The 23,622-nt window shown below is 38.4% G+C and overlaps 1 protein-coding gene across 2 annotated transcripts in view; it reads right to left on the reverse strand.

Moving 5' to 3' along the window:
• The window catches only part of TRDMT1 (tRNA aspartic acid methyltransferase 1), a 60,072-nt gene extending 37,803 nt beyond the window's left edge, over positions 1 to 22,269 (reverse strand). For both annotated transcript variants that reach the window (XM_063099811.1, XM_063099810.1), the window contains exon 1: positions 22,186 to 22,269. In XM_063099811.1, coding sequence (XP_062955881.1) covers positions 22,186 to 22,249 — 64 coding nt within the window. In that variant the 5' untranslated portion in view covers positions 22,250 to 22,269. The remainder of the gene's footprint in view (positions 1 to 22,185) is intronic.
• Between the last annotated feature and the right edge of the window lie 1,353 nt (positions 22,270 to 23,622).

A 23,622-nucleotide genomic window follows, 5' to 3' on the forward strand; every position in this document is an offset into this window, starting at 1 on the left:
GATATATTCTCAAAACATTCCAATTGACTGTGACCACACACACACACACACACACACACACACACGTGCACACAAACACACATGTGCACACACCAGTAAACAATTAAAACTCACTACAGTATTTTATCCCAACTCAGCAACAATCAAAAAAAAAAAAAACTCAAATTCAATAAGAATTAAACTACTTTGCAGTAGTCTTTTAAAGATTAGCAATTAACTAGCATATGGCCAAAAATGTAATGTTGAAAGCTACTCATTTACATACTTACAAAATTCAAAGGATATAAACTATTTAAATAGCTAAAAATAATACAAACACATGTGATCCAGCCACTTACAGTTTTGAACAACAAAGACTTTTGAATTTGTTTTACATAAATTTGCTTTGCACAAATGACCATTCACGAATGGTTCATTACTATAAAATGTTTACAAAGTGTTTTGCTGATGCTTTCTCATAATTTATAAGGTGATAGTTTCTGACACATTCATGGAAAAGTCAATGAAAAAATAAAAAGTGATGTAAGCATTAGTACTGTATATCTAGTTAATTGTGAATAAAAAATTTTGTTGTAAAAATAAAATTATCTTATCAATCATAAAGATCCCCAAAACTGATCTTAAAAATATGTCTAAATCTGTCCTGCCATTTTGAGCCCTCTTTACTTTACAGTTAATCCTCCTTATATTTTTCATCATTGTTGACTTAAAATTGCAAACCCTATCCTGAAAAATGTCATGGGTATAATTTTTACTACAGGAACCTCTAAAAGAAGAGTTAAATTTCACAATTTTGCACTAGGCTAGAAAGTATAGGTTAGTCTAAGCCCCATGCACTTCAGTTGCTTCATTCCTCATTTCCCCTTTACAAGTCACCTCCTAACCATACAAGGGTACTTCAAAAAGTTACTGGAAAAATGGAATTAAAAGATAATATGAATCCTTTGATGAACTATTTGAAGCATCCTGGTACAAGTCTCTATAAATCTTTTTCCACTAAGTCATATAGTATTCAGCACTAAGTATTATTATTTTATTTTTTATCAAGGCTTTCTTAGGCACACCCTGGAGCTTTTTTGTTTTGTGTGTGTGTGTGTGTGTGTGTGTGTGTGTGTGTGTGTGTGTGTGTGTGTGTGTGTATTCATACATCCTAAGGAAGAAAGATTTAGGATATGGATATCTCTCTATCACTTTCTCTGCTTGTGTATAAATTCTAGCTCTACCGTTTCCAGCTGTGTGACTTAGCAAGTTTCTTTGTCTCTAAGCTTCAGTGTTTTCATCTGTAAAAGAGGGATAATAAAGTATCTATGTCATAGGGTTTTCTGAGGATTAAATGAGTTAATACTTACAAAATGCTTTCTGTCTGCCATATAGTAACTATTCGATAAATGTTTGTTATTATCAAAAGTGCAAAGACTTTTTAAAAATGACAATATCAAAGGCTAGAAAGGACCAGGTATCATAAAATCTTTCACTGCAGGCCTGGCTGCTTAGCTCAGTTGTTTAGAACGTGGTATCATAATACCAAGGTCAAGGGCTTGGAATGCGGTACAGGCCAGTCACTGCCCCCCCCCCCAAAAGAACAAACAAAAAAACTCTCACTGCAGATGTGAGCATCAATTAAAGATCAAATTTCAGTGAGTATTAAGCAATATGCATCCAAAGTCTGAAAAACTACTTTGGATTTACCAGTTGTACATTTGGGCACATCTCTGAAGGTGTGGTAAGCAGAAGAATGGTCCCCCAAAGATGTCCACATTCTAATCTCTGAAACCTTTGAAAATGTTACCTTACACAGCAATAGGGACTTTTTATGTATGATTAAGATAAGGATCCTGAGATGAGGAGATTATCATAAATTATGCAGGTGGGCCCGACATAATCACAAGAAGAACAGAAGAAGGTTAGAATCAGAGAAGGGGATGCGATGAGGGAAGCAGAGGTCAGAGGGAAAGATTTGAAGATGCTACACTTCCGGCTGTGAAGACAGAAAAAAGGTCACAAGCCAAACAATGCAGGCAGCCTCTGGAAGCTAGAAAAGATAAGAAAATGATTCTCCCCTAAATCTTCCAGAAGGAATACACTCCAGCAGACACCTTGATTTTAAGACATTTGACCTCCAGAACTCTAAGATTTGTGTTGCTTTAAGCCACTAAACTTGTGGTTATTTGTTACAGCAGCAATAGGAAACTAACACACAGGACAATAATTAGAGATGTGGAGAAAAGATTTATATATAGGATACATTATGCTGTATCCAAAATTAAATATATGGCCATTTTCAGTATAAAATTTTTAATGATGTAGCTAACATAGTCAAATGGCTTCATATTGTACACTTTATATTTAAGTTATACAAACATTTTAAATAACACTATCTTAATATGTTCATTTAGAAATATTGTCTTGTTTCTACTCAATCATGAAACAATTCAATTCTACTTTCACACATACATCTTTAAAATCAGGGTCTTTATCATCAACAGAGCCACGTTCAGAGTCATCTAACACAGTGTTCAAGGGCACACCAACTTCCCTTCAGTCAAAGTTACTTGAGATCTAGCCCTTTTTGAGTTCATGATGATGACGTCACTAGAAATTTTATGCCAATCACAAATACCCACTAGCTACTTGTGATCTCCACAAAGTAATCACCTACTGTATTGCTTGTAAAGTAATTTTCTAAAGACTTGCTTACAATGACACCAACACTTGTAATTGTGCGGTAATCCTCTTGAAAATTATTTCTAAAACTTTAAATTCATCTGTATAATTTTTTGCCAATTCCATTGAGTGACCACAATAAGCATGTAAAACTAGTGTTATATTTCTTCAGGCTAAATGTAACTTATCCAAGCAGTACTTTATCATTTTGCTGTTTAAAATAAAGTTTAGTAATTGATATATGAAGATCCTTCATGAAGACCGAAGTATAAGACCATAGTCTCTTTTCAAAGTACAATTTTGGGGGTAAAATGAATACCTTGTATTGAAGAATTTTGACAAATGTGTCTATTCGTGTATATGTATATGTTTGGAATTTTGGTTTTGGTTTTGTTTAAAATAATGGGATCACAAGCCTTTTGATTTAACAATCATGGGAGTAAGGCAAAAGATGATCTCTTCATAGAAATAGGCCCCTGGGTTTTAAGTATATGGTATTGCTCTTGCCATATGTTAATATGCAAAGCCACAAAACAATCTAGTAAAATGGTAGATTCACATCTTTTCCTTCAAACCATGGTCACTAGCATTCTGACAGTTCAAAATTAATTGAAAGAAATCTCACTGGAGGGAAAATATAAGCTAGAGAAACATGACCAGTATTAAGTCAAAGTCAACAAAGAGTACCATTAAGTTTGAATACACAAAGAATATAGTTTTAACATTTGACTCAGCAAATAAAAACCACAAAAATGAATTAAGGACACAAAAATAATATGCCTTTTGAAGAAGCAGAGAAATTATTCTGGTACTTTGTTATCTAAATCTCAAGGGTTTTAGGATAAAATTTAAACATGGCAAAACTGCATATTTAGTATTATTTAATCTATTAAAGTTGAAAATTCTTCTAACTAGAATTATTTACCTATAAATCCCTTGAATTACAGGTTCTTTTTGGACCAAAATTCATCTATAATTAAAACACATGCCAAAGCCTATGAGAGTCATGTATGTGCTAGAAGGCTCTGGCATTTGTTTCTTAAATTATGTCTCGTTTATTGAGCACTAGGGGATTATTAAATTCACTATTGATTTGAACCAAAAAATCACTAATGGATGATTAGTAACTACTAATGTTCAACTCTCTAATGGAGCTGTTTTACATTAGTCCAAAAGGCTTTGCTAGATTTGTAGTGATTTAAAATCCCAGAATGGAAAAAAATTAGTGGATAAAAGTAAAAGTAACTAATGGTCCAGTTGAAGCAATGATTTTTTTTTAAATTCCAACATATACTCTATCTATTCTCTAAAAATAAGATGTAATTTCTTGCTTTTAGGCAAAATGAGAGATATTACTGTAAACATAGAACCCCCACCCTCACTTATGTATACACTATACAACTAACTTTGTTTTCCCTTTATATCTAGCCCTTAAAAATTAAGATTGTATTGAAAGCAGACATCCTGGTTAGCCCGATACATCTCTCAAAGCAGGAAATAGCCGTCCATCACACTTGAAGACATCCTACATGCTCTCCTGCCCCATACAACTCAAAGCGTCCTGTCTCGCCTGATACATCCCAAAACACCTACATCTCTCAAAGCAGGAAGCAACTGTCCATCATACTTGAAGATATCCTGTCTCCCTGACACATTTACCTATATAAAGCCCAGCCCTCAGTCAATCAGGGAGGCAGCTGGGACTTTTACCCTCCTCCTGGTCAACATCTTCTGAAATAGAAAGCCTTATAAGTTCTGTCTCATGAGTGTGATTGGTGATCCTTTAGAAGTGAGCACGTAGACCCACACAGGTCAGGGATTCCCCCAGAAGGGAATCCCATGGGACTCTTTCATTACTAAAATTTTGGTGCCTATTTTGGGGGCTGAGAGCTGCTTACAGCTGGAATGGCTTCTGGAAAATGGAAATTTCCACCCAAGCAGCGGCTCAGCCCTTTTTAGGCAGAGGACATGACCAGGAATTCCCATCTTCCCCAGACGTCTCCAGCTACTTGCACTTGGAAAACTGAAACTCATCCATAAAGGAAAGTGTTGGATTTTCTGGTCCAGACAAGTGAGTCTTTTTGGTGGGCAGTTGTATAGTGTTTGGGGAAACCCAATTTCAGTATTCTGCCCATAGTGTTATAAGGACTCACCATGGGTTCACTTGACAAGCCTATTTGTAAGTGTGCTATTTGTTGTGAATAGTTCTTTGGTAAGTGTGTTGTTTGTGCAAGTCGATATGGGAAATCAATCATCTATCCCAATTATTAATCCTCTAGGATGTATATTACAAAATGGTGCTGAGTATAGTTCTGAGCCCATGAAAAATAAGAATATGATTTTCTTTTGTAATAATGCACGGCCACAACATACATTGGGAGGGAAGGAGAAATAGACTATAAATAGAAGTTTAAGTTATAGTCAAAGTGAAACAGATCAGGAAAAAGTGTGTTAAAAAAAAAAGATTTTTCTTCCATAGCTAGATCCTTTAGATGAATGGCCCTTGCCTCCACCACTGGTGGAGTGAGCAGCTGAGACAGGGACTCCCCTGCCATCATCATCCTTTACCAGTCCAGACTTATTTGCCTGATCAGGTTTCCTGGACCCATTCTTATGCAGGCCCCCACCTTGATTCCAGTGCCAGCCAGACCCACAAAAAATCTACTCAAAGGAAAGGAACCTGGACTAGCTGAGAACATGGTCTCACCCTCTAGTACCCAAAAGGGTACTCAATCTGGCCAGGGGCCCTCTTCTGTAGTGGGGCTAAACCCCTTAAGACAAAATGCCCATAGGTAAATTAAATGATGATGGTCAAGCCAGAATGATGTGAATATACAGTCCTTTTACTACCTCTGATATACAGTCCATTGTTTATAATTGGAAACAAAATAACCCCACTTATCGGGAGGACCCTACTAAAATGACTGAACTAGTTCTGAACCTATTTTTCACCACCCACCACCCTACTTGGGCAGCTTCTCACTGTTTTATTGGCCTTGGAGGAATGCTGACTAGTACTGGAGAAAGCCAAGGAAGAAACCAACTGACTACATGCTGAGGACCCCAATGGGCTGGTAAGAGCTGGAGCTGAGGAAGCTGTCCACTATCACAGTCCTGAATCAGATCCCAACAACAGTGATGAAGGTAGGATCCAAAATTTTTGGCCATGCTTACTGGCAGGATTACAGAAAGGGGTAACCAAAATCAAAAGTACACAAATTAAGGCAGGAACCTAATGAAAATCTGTCTGCCTTTCTGGAACGGATTCCGGAGGCTTACCGTAAATAAAATGGATGTGGCTGGAAAATATCTGATTGGTTAATATGACCTTTATTGGACAAAGTTTGCCTGATATCCAACAAAACCTACAAAAATTGTAAAGGGCCTTAATCCTGCCTGTGTTCCACCTAGTGGAAGTAAAGTATTTGGGATTTGAAATCTCACAGAGGCAAAGAAATCTATTGCCCAATAGACGGGAAGCTATTTCAAGCAATTAGAACCTGTGACTAAAGGATGGCCCACATGTTTGCAGTTGGTGGCCACAACTTGCAACATACTCCAAGAGCTGAAAAGTGCATAATGTTATTATGCACTACGTGCTCCCCCTCTTAGACTCTAATTCATAGACAAATTCAGTGTGTTTTTGGTAATTTGGGTTTTTTAAGACAATCTATGGCATACTAATTCCTAGACATTACCTTCGCTCCACCTTGAGACCTTCTGAGCACTCTCTCAGGAGTTCAATCATTGTTATTCTGGGTTTTTAAGCTCTTCTTGCGGTGGGTGGGGCAATTTGGGTAGGTAGTATATGTTTGTCTAAGTATTTGAGTTAAACTGCATTTGGACTAATGAGTGGGCTGGTTGTTAGCAAGTTTATTTTCCTGCTGTTGCTTGTCACTAGTGGCATTAACTTTTAGAGTGTGGGCTGGTGAGATTAATTTTTTTATATCCCAGCTAGGGATATGGCCTTTAACTGACCTAAAGACCATTATTGTGATTTACTAGCCTTAAAAATTGAATTGGTGTCCTTATAGGACAATACCCCTACATAAACCTGAAGCAGGTGTTTTCTCTCGGAAATACTAAAAAATACCTAAAAGAAAGTTTAGATGGACTTGAGCCGCAATAAATGCATTTAAGGTCAACTAATGCAGACTGTTAAAAGTGTGGCCACTGGGCATTTAATTATATAGAACAGTGTTTTTGAGAATAACAGAGCTGTACTATTGCTTATCTGTTGGAGAACATCCCAGATTTGCTTACACTCTGTGCCTGCAATATTGAGTTTAAGGATCTGGGGTAAGGGGAATTGTTAAACACAATTGCTTCTATTCTTGGAAAAGTAGAACAAAGCCTTAATAATGCAAATGTCATCGTGCACAGGGCTTGAGTTTTCTGTCATTTGACCTTAAAAGGAAAGCTGATTCATAATATTTATACTTGCCCCTCTAGACACCCCCCCCCCGACACACATACATGATTGTGTGCAAATAATTGGCCAAGCTTATTCTAGCCCACCTGATTTGACTGACCAACCTCTTCAGGCACCTGATATGGAACTGTATACAGATGGCAGCAGCTTTATGGACCAGGGGAAGCATCGAGCTGGGTATGCCACGGTTATATTTCTCAAACCCTTCCTCCTGGTACGTCAGATTTCTTAAAAGACTAGATTCCGTGATCAAAGAGAGGTTAATTAAGGCAAAAACATCAGTTAAATTTTGTAAAGTGAAACTTTCCCATGGTCGATTTTTAATTCCAGTTATTTTAAATGATGTGTTCCAGGATTAACAAATACCATAGATAATACATCACCAAGATCATGAGCACATCACTTGCTGCCTCATTCCTATTGTTTTCAGACCAGCACAGAGTAGTATATCCTAAAGACTTGGGAAACACAGCCTCTTCTCTCAAGTTGCAGGGTATCAACAGGTTTACAGGGTATTGACATTTTAGAAGCTCTAGTCAATAGTTGTTAAGATGTTGGCACTAATGGCATTTTCTTAGATCTCTAGGTTTACTCTGAAAAAGAGACAGTCTGGACAGGCTTATTGACCCAAGGATTCCTCAGGGGAGGGGGACTGCATCTTGTCTTTGCTGTTACAGCACACATAGAAGATAACACAGAGTAGATATCACTGCCATTTTCAGAACTACAGAAATCTAATCTATCTGTGACCAGAGAGGCATCTTGGAAATCAAAGAAAAGAGAAAGTTAACCTTTTCTACTAATTTTGAAGTATATCCAAAGCTTTAAGAGCTGCGATTGAAACTATTTCTAAATAAGAAACAGGACAGTTGAAAAGAATTGTTTCTTGCATACAAACAAAACATCAAAGCCTTATTAGACCCAATTTATGCATAAAATAATATTCCTGAAGATTTTTACTTTGGAAAATTTCATACTTCTTTATTCAGTGTCCCAGCTGCCTGTACACATGCTGCCTTCGTGAAGTAGGCTCTGCTGGACCTAGTCCCTGGATAATAATAAATGAACAGTGCTTGTCTGTGGACAAGCTTGCTGAGTCTCTCTACCATATTCTGAGCACCAGGTCTCTTTTAACTTCAGCCTCACTGACACTGGGATGAGCACTACTGTATGTGGAGGATTTGGTGGTTGAAAACCACCAAAAATGAAGAAAAGTGAAGAGGATATGCAATATTTTATTTTGTACAGTATATAATAAAGACATGAGCTCAGAAAGCTGAACTAATTGCTTTGACTCAAGCACTAACCCTGGCTAGAGGGATCAAAGTCCTAAATATGCTTTCATGATAGCCCATACTCATGAGGCTATCTGGAGAGAGAGAGAGGACTTGTGACTTCTGGGAACAAAGAAAATATAAGTTGGAAACTACATTCTCCTTGGAGGCCACAGTCCACAAGGAAAACCAAATGGATGAACTGGACCCTGAAAAGGGCCCTGGCCATCCTTTGTCAGAAGATAAATCCAAGTATTACCTATGGCCCTACTAAGGACACAGGTGGCCACCAGGAGCAAGGTTGGTTGGAGTCCTTATGAAATTTTGTACGGGAGACCATTGACTCATCAGGCACAGTGGCCTACCAACCCTTCCTCCAAAAGGAGAATTGCTTATAGTATACTATGTAAAACAAATTGGAGCTACTTTTAACTATGTTACATGAGTTTGCTTCTAACCAGTTGGCTTACTTGACAGATGTCTCTCTACATGCTATAAAACCTGGTAATCAAGTCCTGCTCAAGACCTGGAGAGAAATACACCCTGATTCACAGCTGCAACTGAGATGGGTATAACCTTACAATGTGTCACTTGTCACTTCTGGTAATCTCTCCCACTGTTGGATATGTCATCCAAAACCACAGTCGGTTCTAGACTATCACACCCCTCTTGCACATAAAGTGGAAGTGGTAAACCTAATTGGGATACCTGAATAGCTCATCAGGTCCAACTGACACAATTGAAGGCAGGTAGGTCCCTATGCTCAACCTCCTTGTGTGTATCTGACATCTACTAAAGGACACACCCTTTTTGGATGAAAATGGAATTTGATAATTTTCAAATAATGGCAGTTCACTGTAAAATCAACCTCTGGGTTCTGAAAGGGATCCTCATTGGCCCCTTGTGACTTACATAAGAAAGGTGGGGTGGGGGTATCCAGGACAATGTTTATTGGGATATACAGTAACCCTTGAAGAAATTCATTTGAAGGCTTGGAAATTCCACATGGGGATTCCTTAGAATTCGACAACTCTGTCCAGCAGGATGTAGATACACAAGATGTCTGAAACCTCATTCCTTCCCCAAGATTGCAGAAGTTACTAACAGAAGGGGGAACTTTGTAAACGTAGGAACGCCCCTCCGCCATGTATACACTATAGAACTAACTTCGTTTTCCCTTTATAGCTAGCCCTTAATGATTAAGATTATATTGAAAGCAGACATTCTGTCTCACTCCATACATCTCTCAAAGCAGGAAGCAGCTGTCTATCACACTTGAAGACATCCTATATCCTGTCTCACCCCATACATCTCTCAAAGCACCTTATCTCACCCGATACATCCCAATACATCTACATCTCTCAAAGCAGGAAGCAGCTGTCCATCATACTTGAAGACATCCTGTCTCCCCGATACATTTACCTATATAAAGCCCAGCCCTCAGTGAATCACGAAAGCAGTTGGAACTTTACCCTCTGTGTCCTGGTCCAAATCTTCTGAAATAAAAAGCCTTTCCTTTAAGTTCTGTCTAATGAGTGTGATTAGTGATCCTATAGCAGTGAGCACTCAGATTCACATGGGTCAGGGATTCTCCCAGAAGGGAAATCCCATGGGACATGTTGGTTATCACTATCCCTGGGTAGCACTTTTCAAGAGTATTCTTAATCATCTTCCAGGAGCAAAGCAAAAGGCAACAGAAATTTTAATAAGGTTCTAGACATCAACAAATACCAAATTGTATTTGTAACTTTAATCTCGTATGTCATTATCATAATAATTATTCTGTAATTATCTACAGATTTGCTTTCATATATCAACTTCTTTTCAGCTTTTCACACAGAGGTCATATTTCTTGACAGAAATAAAAGAATGAAAAAATAAAACAAATTTCTTTATTTTGACCATAGCTCACTGTTAACATATAATTTGAATTCTACATTCAATAAAAACCAATTTATTCTCAAAAGGCTTGATTATTTTGAGTATACTTAAGATGTTTTATTAATATATTAAAGAAAAATTTCCATTATTTATTAAAAGTTTACGCACAACCATGCATACAAAAACCCTCCATGATTCAGACTTAGTATTTAAGCTTAACCTTATCACAATAGAATGATATCTACTTCAAGCTACACAGTAAACACAGTTCATTTTCTCATTTGTTCATTTAGTCATTCACTCATCCACTCAACAAATATATATAAGCAATGTTCTAGATAAAGTCTATCCTACCGTGGAGCTTACATTCTAATGGAGGGAACCAGATAATAAGTAAATAAGTAAATATATATATATATAATATGCTAACAATTAAAAGTATTATGGAGGAAAAAAAGCAGAGTAAATCAGACTGCATGGGAGAAGGGAGTGGTTCTATTTTTATATAGGTTGGTTAGAGAATGTCTGTCTCTTTAGCAACAACCTGAAGGAAATGAGGGAGCCGGCCTCGTAGATATCTGGAAGAACTTTCTAGGACAGAGGGAAGAGACACGGCAAAGGGCCAAAGGTGGGAGCATGCTTGTTTGTAGGAGGCAGGAGGCAGGGAGCCTAGAGTAGAGTGAGCAGTGGGATAGCCACGGGAGATGTGGTCCAAGCGGTAAGGGGTTCTTGACCAAGCAGGCCTGGGGCACTCGCTCAGGACTCTGGCTTTTATAGAGTGACATGAGAAACCTGCAGGAGTTTTAATCAGAGAAATGGCTTTTCTGACATATTTTTAAAAGATCACTCTGACTTGAGGTGATAGAGCAGAAGCAAGGAGACCAGTAAAAAGGCTACCACAATAATCCTTTGTCCATTTTCTCTAGAAAAGAAACTCAGGCAAAACTTAGCTGCAGATGCTTTTTCTGAGAGGTAAACTCTAAAGAAGCAAGAGTAAGGGTGGCAAGGAAAGGAAGGAGGCAATGCAAACAGAAGGCAGAGCGTTACTAAATTGGTCATAGCTTCACAGGGAACCCAGCCAATTGCTCTGGCAGGAGGGACTTGGTAGAGAAGGAGCACTGGGACCGCCACACCTCACAGCTCTCAGGGGAGGAGTGTATCAGGGTGATGAGAAACCCTGCAGGAGAGATGCTGTTGGGTCTTAGACAGCACTTTCCACATTTCCCGTTTATAATGAGCAAGGAACGCTGCTGGGGAGGAAGGCAGAAGGAGGTATCTACTGACTCCTTTCTCATCCTGTCTCCTCCTGAACAAAAGTCACCATTGAGGCATGACTCTTCCCCTTCCCTTCAATATCCCACCCCTGTCCCTACTAACACCACCTCTTCGAGATACATCATCAGAATCCTCCACAGCTGCTGGAGTGGCCATGTCCCACACCCACAGCCTGGTGCTTCATCTGAGTCCAGATTCCAGGGGTAAACCAAACATTCTGAGGGTTCAGAGCCTGGCTGCATGCCCTAGCAGCATTAGATGAGGCAACAGGAGCATTAGCCAGGGTGTGACACTGAACAAGCAGCCCAGGGCACAGGAGGCAAGCAGTGCCAAATGAATCTGGGGTGGCATATAAATAAAGTCTGGTAGAACAGAAGGGTGACCAGGTGGTAAAGGTGAAAATGGAAAGAAATGATAGAATTATAAATATAGTTTGAAGGTAGAGCCTCTAGAATTGGCTGCTGTGAGTGAAAAAGAAGAAACAAGAAGGACACCGAGGCTCAGGTCTGGAAAACAGGAAGATCAGAGACATCTGTTGTCAGCATGAAGATGGCTGAGAGAGTAGCAGATTTTGGAGGGGGATGGAGACCAGGAGTTCTGTTTTGGAGATCTTTAGGGAAAACAGAGATAGTGAGAACCATAATATATCCTGCCTAACACAAAAATTACAGAGCAGTGTACCTCAAAGTCAGTCCAAGTTGTGACATAATCAAAACCCATATCAGCCAATGTGCACGGCCCTGGCATCTCTTCTCACTCGCTTGTTCCAGCCTCTCCTCCCCAGCTCCATCAGTGTGCCTGTGCTGTCCATAGGATGTTTCCTGAAATACACGCTAAGGAACTCAGGATACTGCACTCTCAATGTGGTTTTAATTTGCATTTCCCTGATGATTAGTGATGTTGAGCATTTTTTCATGTGCCTGTTGGCCAATTCTATGTCTTCCTTTGAAAAATGTCTATTCAGCTCCTTTGCCCATTTTTTAATTGAGTTATTTGGTTTTTTACTGTGTAATCGCTCAACATCACTAATCATCAGGGAAATGCAAATTAAAACCACATGGAGATGTCACCTCACCACAGTTAGACTGGCTATAATCAAAAAGATGAAGAATAACAAATGCTGGTGAGGATGTGGAGAGAAGGGAACACTCCTGCACTGTTGGGGGGACTGTAAATTAGTACAACCACTATGGAGAACAGTATAGAGGTTTCTCAAACAACTACAGATAGATCTACCATACGATCCAGCAATCCCTCTTCTGGGTATATACCCAGAGGAATGGAAATTATCATGTCAAAGGGATACCTGCACTCCCATGTTCATCACAGTTCTGTTTACAATAGCCAACAAGACATGGACGACTGGATAAGGAAAATGTGGGATATATACATACCGTGGAATACTACTGTGCCATAAAAATGAATGAAACTCTGCCATTCACAGCAACATTAATGAGCTTAGACAAACTTATGTTGAGTGAAATAAGCAAAACTCAGAGGGAGAAACACCACATGTCCTCACTCATAAGTAGGAGCTAAGAAAGAAAGAAGAAAATAAAGACCACAGTAAATTCACACACACACACACACACAAAAAAAAAAACCCTGGGGGGGGGGGCGGGGAAGAAGATATAACAACCACAATTACTTGAAGTTGATACGACAAGCAAACAGAAAGGACATTGTTGGGGGGGAAGGAGGAGAGGGAGGAGGGAGGGAGGTTTTGGTAAGGGGCAACAATAATCAACCACAATGTATATCGACAAAATAAAAGTTAAAAAAAAAAAAAGAAATACTGAAAAAAAAAATAAATTAATTAAATAAATAAAGACCACAGTGGTGTGTTGGACTTGCACAGGGAGAGAGCATACCTAGGGATACAAAGTAGGGTGTGGGAAAGGGGCACGGGGAGGGAGGTCGGGGATTAATTGGGTGGGGGACACGGTATAATTGCAATTTGTGGTAATAGGCATGCTGCCAGTATTGATCTGGCCATCACATCTTGGGCATGGTGGTGACAGTCAGCTTTGTACTTCATGAATATTCATAACCAATAAAAAAAAATTTGGTAAAATCCTAAAAAGAGTGCGCTCCCCTTCCCCACTTAAAAGAGCAGGCGGGGGGGGGGGGGGGGAGTGTTCTTGCTCTAACATACACAGGAAGTGCTGTTTTAAACCAAACAATGTCTTTACTGTAGGGCTTCCCCACACCTTTGACAGATTTGATGTGTCCTGAGAATGTCTCAAGGAAAGATGCCATGTGAAAAGTTTCTAAACTTATTTGACCATAAAGGCACACTGATAAATAGCTCTCAGAAGACTGCTGAATAGTATATGAGCTAGGAATGACAATTAATCCAAAAACTCATTTTAATCATTACTTCACTTGGTTTGTATTATCTAGTCTTTCCTTCTCAAAATCCTCTCCTCCCTTTATTTTCATGGCACATGTTCTTTTGGTTCTCCTCCTTACTTGCCAATCTTTCCTGCTCAGTTTCCTTTCTTGAATACTATATCTCTACCTACCCACAAAGTGCCACTGTCCCTTAGTGTTCCATGTGGATGGTCCTCTTCTCTATACACCTTCTACATGTACATTAAGGAATCTTTAACTCCAGCCCTATTTCTCCCCCAATCCAAAATGCATAAGCAGTTGCCTTCTTGATATCGGTCTCACACGCAGTTCAAACTCTGTGACTCCAAAATGAAACCTATTATTTCTCCTCTATTTTCCCACCATGACCTGCAACTATACCATCTGATCAGAAACTTGGGGGCCTAACACCCATATAACCACCAGTTTTACTGATTTTTAGTTCCCATATAACCCCTGAATAAAAGTCTTCTCTAAACATTAGCTCTGCCTAAAATCATCATCTCTCAACAATAATCTAAATGGCCACTCTCCCTGTAATCCATTCTACCTTATGGCCATAGGGCAAAATTTCTAGAACTTAACTATGGTAGGCCCATTAATCTTCATTTACTAACCAGACCTACAAGATAAAACTCGAAACACCTTACGTTATAAATGCCATTTTGTGATTTGATTATGATTAAACTTCATCTTCCTCTATTTTCTTGTAGCACTTACTTATGACAGTATCTTAGTACAAGTACATCTCCACATAGACCATGCTATTTCATGACTCTGTGTATCTATGCAGGATGTTCCCTCTGTGTGATACATCCTTTCCCTTCTTGACTATCTAGAAAACTCCCAGACATCCTTAAAAATCCTGCTTGGAAAAAGATAACAAAATTGAAGGTCAAAACACCAATTAGATAAAACAAAATAAACTGTGTTAAAGGGGTCAGGAGGAGGGGGGAGCGGGGAGGGATGTCCTAGATGTAGAAAGAACTCTTACAAAGAAATAAAAAATAAAGAAAGAAAAGAAAAGATTATACCAATGGAAACATGAACAAGCTACAGTAAAATAAACATAACAAACATATGAAAATGTTCAATTTCCTAAGTGATATCAGCAGTATTACTATATACTATGTACCAGAAACTATACTAAGCTCTAAGTACACATTGTTTCATTAAATCCTCCTAACAAGCCTATAAAGTTAGTATTATTAGCCCGATTTTATCAATGAGGAAACCTAATACAATTAAGCTAGTTACAAAGTAATGTGAAAAAAAAGATAAGCGCTAACATTTACTGAGTACCTACATTATATTTTGTACATCAATTGTTTTATTTAACCCTCACAACACCCTATGAAAAGGTATTTCTATGTCCACCTCACAGATAAGGTACCTGGGCTCACAACAGTTAAATAACTTTCCAATATTCACACAACTAGAATGTGGCGGATTTAATATGGCATTGACTTATCACTCAGAGAAACATGGAGTAATTCAGAGACCACTGAGAAAAAGGCCAGGGAAATGAACACAAAATGGATATAGGTTAGGAGATCTGTCCCCTGGAGGTAAAAAGCCTTCTAGGGAATCAAGAGGGCAAAGCAGAACAGTCTTCTCTCTTCATTGCCATCTCTTTTACCTCTTCATAGTCATTCTCCCATCCATGTACTAACCAGGCCTGACACAGTTTAGTTTCCAAGATCAGACGAGATCGGGCCCTTTCAGGGTGGTCTGGCCACAGACTACCTCTTCATAGTCATTCATTTATGAATATGAAGATATCATTTATGGCTATAAATAATTCTTCCCTCCACCAATCTATTCCTATGTGATTCAAATTTAGTCTGAAAACTATTTGACAACTTCAGATATTTCATAATTTCTTCTAGAGGTCATTTTAACATGTAATAACTTTCTTTAAGATTTATGAGTAATAATGAGCTGCCAATATTTAATGAGTACTTACTATATTCTAAGCACTATTTAAGCACTTTTTAAAAATTAATTTATAATCTCATAACTCCCTTTTGAGGTAGGTACTATTATCATCCCCATTTTATAGAAGAAGAAACTGAAGCTAAGAAAGTTTGGTTTTTACAAGCTGGCCAGTTAGCTCAGTTGGTTAGAGCGAGGTCAAGAGTTTGGATCCCTACACCAGCCAGCTGCAAATAAAACCCCCCAAAAAACCCAAGGAAAGCCATATGTATACATTGTATATGTTTCCATATACATGTTTACGTGTGTGTGTGTGTGTGTGTGTGTGTGTGTATGTGGGTGTGTATTTCCACTACTGATGTTTCTTACAAGTGAATGTCCTTCATCCCATCCCTTTACATCCTCTTCCAAGGAAGGAGGAGTGACTTTTCTAACTGGCTAATTTGGGAAGAATAAACTGGGCATGCTTGGCTCAGCTCCAGCCATTCTCCTCTTGGGAATAAGCTACCCACAAGGAATATGTACTTTGTTTGGCTCCTCCAGCTGTGCCCAAAAGGTAGCCTGCTTAATTCTCTGGTTCAGTATTAGCTGAGCCATTTGGCCCTCTCACTAAACTACATCCTCCAACACAGACTTTATTAGTAACAAAAATGATACAGATTTTTATTTCCTATTTGCATTACTCTTTCATTTCTCAATTTGTTCAGAACTGGGAAGAGACGTACTATTTATTGAGCCCCCTAAAAAAAACAACAAAAAACAAAAAACAATAGATAGGTCCTAAAACAGATTAAATTGATCATCTGTTCATTAGCAATGAGGAACTAATTTGATCTGTGGAATACAATAATGAATACTCTGCAGTGAGGTATTCATTATTCATTATATAAAAGAAAGGTAATTCAATCATCCAATAGGAAGTTAGGATTCTCCTTAACTGAATACACAAAATTCATCCTACATATCTCTTCTTTGTGTTTCAAATTTGGAAAAACACAATCTACTTACTTCCACAGATAGCAGAGAACAAATGATAAATATTTTTAAATGGCACAAGATTTTACCTTACTTCCTTTTCAATCTGACAAGTTTATTATAAGAGTAACTATGGGGAAAAAGGCATAAAGGAAAATTTTACAATCCCAAAGACAAATATAAAAGAAAAAAATTAAACAGTTCAAATTCCAGCCCCATATAATTGATGTGCCAAAAAATATTCTTAAGTGACATTCAGATCTACATGGAAAAACATTTCATCACAATGTACTTGCCTGATTCAATCATAAACATACCTAACTACAACATGGTTTGGTAGAGTCCCAAAGTTGGCACATAAATCATTGAGGAATAAAGATGAAAAAGATTCAGGAAATGAATAATTAATGAGTGACAAATAAGAGGCTTAACATTCTAATAGAAAATATTAAGGCTGCATAATTCTCACTAAATATGATTCAGTATTATGTGGCTGAAAGTCAAAACCAACACCTTGGAAGACCTTTGGAAATTATTTGGTAGGCCAGGTCTTTTTGATTTAAAAGTTGTCTCCAATACTTGATTATATAGAAAACCGTCATCCAGCTAGAACTCTCCTTTATTCGCCTCCTTAAACCACTTTTCACTCTTCTATTACATTTTAAAATGAGAAAAATGAAGAATCGTATTTGCTTATATTTGCAAGTGTCCTTGCAGGCTCCACTGATATATAACCCGTGGCCCTACTTCTTCCACTGCTTACTGAGCTATTTTTACTTGGAAGATTTTCATTGGCAAAAACTCTATAGGCTATACAGGCATAAATACTATCAAAGCATGCATAGTTCCTTCACAGGGGCAACATGCATTAAATAATGTAATACACATTGTTATGCTTGTGGCCATCTACAATCTTTGCCTGTTTCCTATATTTGAAAATTCTGCTACATTATGGGTACTTCCTTCTCAAAATAGAAGTCAGAAGTCACTTTCCCAGCTCTCTTTGTCTGGCAGTGGGATCTAGTACCCAGCACCCAATTGCATCCAATTAAGACTTCAATTCAGAAGCAGTAATGCAAGGAAACAAATGAGAAAATTCTTCTTTTTGGTGAGGAAGTTGGTAGAGGCATCCACCTTTCAGAGGAAAACTATGACGGTATTTCTGGCATCCAGAATTGTGGATCAAACCAGCATTGTTGGTGCACGCTGTGATGTCAGCATAAAGCTTCACTGAACAATCCTCAGAATGCCATTTGAGCAATGCTCCTGTTGACCTAACTTGTTTGTTGAATGTCTTGTAGATTCTGTGAGCTTCCAAATGTCCTTTGATATATTTTTTTCTTATGTAAGCTAGAGAGTGGGTTTTGTGGTTTGTAACTAAGAACTATGTATACTTCAAAAAGAAAGAATTCAGGCTAAGCAAACTATATTTTTATCAAAATGATGGTAGAATGATTAGCAATGCAATAATAAATTCAACAGTCATCTACAGAGAACCTGTCACAAGTACGGTACTGTGCTACAGGCTGTACAAGAACAAAGAGGAATAGCATAGGATGTAGACTATGTAAATACATGGGCATGTAAAATAAAGTTAAATGAAATTTAGAAAATATAGAAGAGCCTATATAGTAACTACAACAATGCAGTAGCATATTTCATTTACTAATAAGAACAAAAAAATTTTATTGAGGTATTAAAATGTTTGTTGGGTTTGAGGCAAATCTATCATGTTGCTAAAGAAATCAAGTAGACTTTTCTATAACTGTTAAAATTCAGTAATGTGGGAAAAAATATTTGCAAATCATATAGCTGATAAGGGATTAATATCCAGAATATATAAAGAACTCCTACAACTCAATAATAAAAAAAAATATTCAAAATAGGCAAAGGACTTGAATAGACATAACTCAAAAAAACAGAAGATATGTAAATGACCAATAGCACATGAAAAGATGTTCAACATCTTTGGTTAAGGAAATGCAAGTCAAAATCACAACAGGATATCATTTCATACCATATTAGGATGGCTATTATAAAAATAATGGAATAAGGGAAGTAACTTGTAGAGATGGAGAAAATGGAACCCGTATGCATTATTGATGGGAATGTAAAATTGTGAGCTGCTATGGAAAACAGTTTGGTGGTTTCTCAAAGAGTTTAACAGAATTATCATATGATCCAGCAGTTCCACTCCTATGCATACACCCAAAAGAATTGAAAGCAAGGATTCAAACAGATACTTCTATATCAATATTCAAAGCAGCACTATTCACAATAGTCAACAGGCTGAAACAACCCATGTGTCTACCAACAGAAGAATGGATAAATAAAAGTGTACATACACACAATGAAATATTATTCAGCCATAAAAAGGAATAAGGTACTGATACATGCTATACCATGGATGTACCTTGAAAACATTATACTGAGTGAAATAAGCCAGACACAAAAAGACAAATATTGCATGATTCCATTTATATGAAGTATCCATAACAGACAAATTCATAGAGACAAAGTAGAACACAGGCTATCAGGGACTGGGGGAAGAGGTGATGGGGAGTTATTGTGTTTAATGGGTACAGAGTTTGGGATGATGAAACAGTTCTGGAAACTGATAATGGTGATGATTACCCAACACTGTGAATGTACTGAATGCTACTGAATTGTACAATTAACAACAGTTAAAATGGTGTGTTCTATGTTATGTATATATCTTACTATAATAAAAAAATTCCATTATAAATCTTATCTAGAAATCAGTCAAAATTGTTCAGTATTATTTCCTTTTGCTTCTTCTTATTATTATTTAATTAGTAGATCAAAGTAAGTTAGTGCATCTAATCAGAACAATGGCAACATAGCATGGTTAAAAAATCAGGTAGACAGACCCAGGTTAGAATACTAGTTCTACCACTAACTAGCTTATTACAAACTTAGGACATGTTTCTCACATTTGGAAGGTCCTTAATAAATGTTGAAATTAGCTGCAGTTGTTATTTGTCTTTATTATCATATAAAAACCTCATGGAAAGGAGCAATGAATTTTATTACAGATAAATTTAAAACTTTGGTACCTCAAGTAAATGAACATTGGAAGATAAACAAGTGTGAAAAAACATTTGCATCAATATGATTAAGAGTCAATATCCCTAATATGTAGACCTCAAACCAAAAGATGAGAGAGCAGAGAGGTAGGGAAGGCAGCAAGGCTACTTTGGATCACAAAGGGTAAGCCAGGGAAGGCCTCTCTAAAGTGGCCACATAAGAACTAAGATACAAAAGGTGAAAAGAAGCTGGAGTGGAAAAGTCTGGGGTCAGAGCACTCTGGATGGAGAAAACAGCAAAAACACAGGCCAAAACATATGGAGGGTTTGAGGAACAGACAGAAAGACTAGTGAGTCTGGACAAAATAACCAGGGAAAAAGTGGCAGATGAGACTGAAGAGGAAGACAGAAGCCGGCCAGCTCTCAGAAACGGGCCTGGGGAGAAGATGGGACTGTGATTGTAAGTAATCTCAAAGGGAAGCCATTTCAGCAGAGAAGTGACATGATCTGGTTTACTGTGCAAAAGATCATTCTGCTTGCTATGTGGAGAGTAAGTGGAGAAAGGAAGGCAGAGTGGAAGCAAGGAGAGAAGTTGGGAAACTTATTTTAATAATTTAAGTTAGAGATCATAGTAGCTTAGATTCAGGACAGTAGCAGTGACAACAGAAAAATGCATACAAATTCAGGTTGCACTGGCTAATAGGAGAGAAAATATTGATCTATTCATTAAACAAACAAAAAAAATTAAAATTACATAATTTCCCCTCTCAAATTAGCAAAGCTTAAAAACGAGTAATACTCATATATAATCCTTGTGAATACGTAGGTGAGGAAGGCACTCAAAAACCTCTGAAAAGCGGTTTGCTATCTCATCTATCAAAAGCATGAAAAAATTATCATAGTTTTTCACTTAGTAACTAGCACAAAGTGAGTCTTATTATTGAATGTATTAATTTGAAAAACATGCTTAAAGAGAAAATCAAGATTTATGCTCAAAGATGTAGTTGTAGCATATTGTACTTATTCAACATTTAAGGAGTGGCTGAACTACAACTTATGATAAAGTGCTAGGCAGTCCTTAAATGTTTATTAAGGGGTTTCAAGATACTGAAAAATGCTGACATACAAAATTAACAGAGAGCAGACAGTACTAGAGTTTTGCTTTGTTTTCATGCTGATAAGTTTTAATATGAGAATTGAACATAAAAAGCCAGCAAATAATTAAGTAGTAAAAATTAATATTCACTAACCTAGTCTAGAATCAAAACTCTATACATCTGCTCAGAAAACTTAATATGCTCAACCCATTAAACATTGTCTGTAATCTTACATTGTTAGTCTCTTTTACTCTTGGTACTAAAAAAGGAAGCAGGGAAGTTTCAGTTTTGTGGTTGTCATGGTAATTTAAGAATAAACACGCACTTTAAAGTCTATTCGTCACTCCACATCCCCAGTGCCCGCAAAGTACCTGGCACAGAATAGGAGCTCAATAATATTTTTGAATAAATATCATCAAAAATAAAACTTTCAGTTCCAACTTAACACCAAAGAAATTAAAAATCTCAAAATGAAGGAGGTACATAGAAAGTAATAGTGATAATAATAATTTATAATATTTTGAGTGGTTACAGTGCCTCTGGCACTAATAAACACTTCACACGCCTTATCCTTAATCTTCATCATACACTGTAACTCTTCTCTAAAAGCGTACATTTCACACTTTAAAACCAAGAAACAGGTCCAAAAATGTTAAGGGACTAGCCCAATGTCACACAGCAACAAAGTTTGATCTCTGTCACCTAAACGTAGAACTACAGAAGACATGATGTTTTTTTCCAACGACGAGAACTAGGTTTCTCCTCATGCTTCCTCTGCAGTCCTATTCAGCACTCGCTACCTTGTCCCCTGAGTTGTTGTGACTCTGTCAAGATCCCCTCTGTCCGGCCAGCCCTGCTCAGCTCCCGCCCCTCCCAGGGTGAAGGCCGGAGTCTCCCAGCTCCGGGTGACCGGGCACTTAGAACTGGGGCGTGGCAGCAGGCCGGGGGCGCTGTGCGTGCCACTTAAGTTTGACTTTGCAGAATCACGACTTGTCACACACTCAGTCTTTAGAAGCGGCGCGCGAGCCCTTTGTACAAAAGCTAGGCCCGGGAAAGGGGAGTCACCGCCGAAGGGCCAGACTGGGGCGGGGCACTGGGGCGGTTTCCAGGACAACCGAGCGCCCTCCCCAGACCCCGCCCCTAGCGTCTCGCCATTCCGCGCCTCCCAGGCGCCGGTTCCTGGAACAGCGCCCGTGAGCGAAGAAGAGGAGAAGCGTTGTGTCCGCTCTCACCTCTCAGCGCGTGGTGCATGCCGCCGATGCCGCTGTACAGCTCCAGGACCCGCAGCGGCTCCATGCTGCAGCCGCCGCCGCCGCCGCCTCGGAGCTAGGCCTACCGGTCCCTCGCTCTTCCTCTCCCCTGTCCGCGCTGCTTCCTCCGCCTCTAGTTCCGTGGCTTTTCAGTTCCCCACTGTCCTGCCTCTCCTGACTCTGGGCTTCACCAGGGAGTCTGGGGTCTGGAGTCTGGGGGAACAAAGGATAGGAAAAAAATAAGGCCTCCCAAGTGAGTAGAAGCCACGTACACAGATTTATGCTCCATAGTCCTCCTCCTTTGGTGGTTTCAGGGGACCAGCAGAGGGGTGAAAATGGCCTTAGCTTAAGAAAGCAAGCTTGTTTACAGTAGTCACAAAAATAATAAAGTACCTGGGAATAAAGTTAACCAAGGAGGTGAAAGATCTCTAAAAGGAGAACTACAAATCACTACTGAAAGAACTTGAGGAGTACACAAAAAGATGGAAAGACATTTATGTTCTTGGATCAGAAGAATTAACCATCAAAATACCAGTCACCATCAAAATACCAGTGACATTCCTCACAGAAATAGAAAAAACAACCTAACATTCATATGGAACAACAGAAGACCCTGAATAGCCAACTTAATCCTGAGCAAAAGAAAATAAAGCCAGAGGCATAACACTACCTGACTTCAAATTATATTACAAAGCTATAGTAACCAAAACAGCATGGTACTGGCATTAAAAACTGACACTCAGACCAATGGAATAGAATAGAGAACTCAGAAATCAGTCCACATACTTACAGTCAACTGATCTTTGACAAAGGCATCAGGAACATACACTGGGGAGAATACTGCCTTTTCAATAAAGGTGCTGGGAATACTGGACATCCATGCATAGAAGAATGAAACTATACCCATACCTCTTGCCATATATCAAAATCAACTCAAAATGGATTAAACAGAAGACCTGAAACTATAAAACTCCTAAAAGAAAACATATGAGCAATCAACTATGTCACATTTAAAAAAAAAATTTTTTTTAATAAATTTTTTAAAAAATTAATACTGGTTAGCATATAGAAACACTCATTTTGTAGGTGGACTGCCATCCCTTGGAAGCCTGAAGTGTTCATTCCTTCTGCTAGTCTTGAGCATATACCACATGCCCGCTGGTGTGCCTTTGCTGGGGTGATGGAAATAAACCAGCCTCTTCTCTAAAGAAGGTCCTTTAATTACAACTACACACACAAGTTCACGTGCAGCAGAGCCCTGAGTGTATGCTAATAATACAGGATGCTTGCTCTAATTGTTAGTGAGTTTAATTATATTTTAGCTTGGAAAATACCTCCACATAGGATGTGCTGTGAATATCATGTAGGACTATTTATGGGCCTCCGAGTGCTAGGGCCCTGTTTCTCCAGCATAGTTCA

This window comes from Cynocephalus volans, chromosome 6 (assembly GCF_027409185.1).
Source record: "Cynocephalus volans isolate mCynVol1 chromosome 6, mCynVol1.pri, whole genome shotgun sequence".
Lineage (NCBI taxonomy): Eukaryota > Metazoa > Chordata > Mammalia > Dermoptera > Cynocephalidae > Cynocephalus > Cynocephalus volans.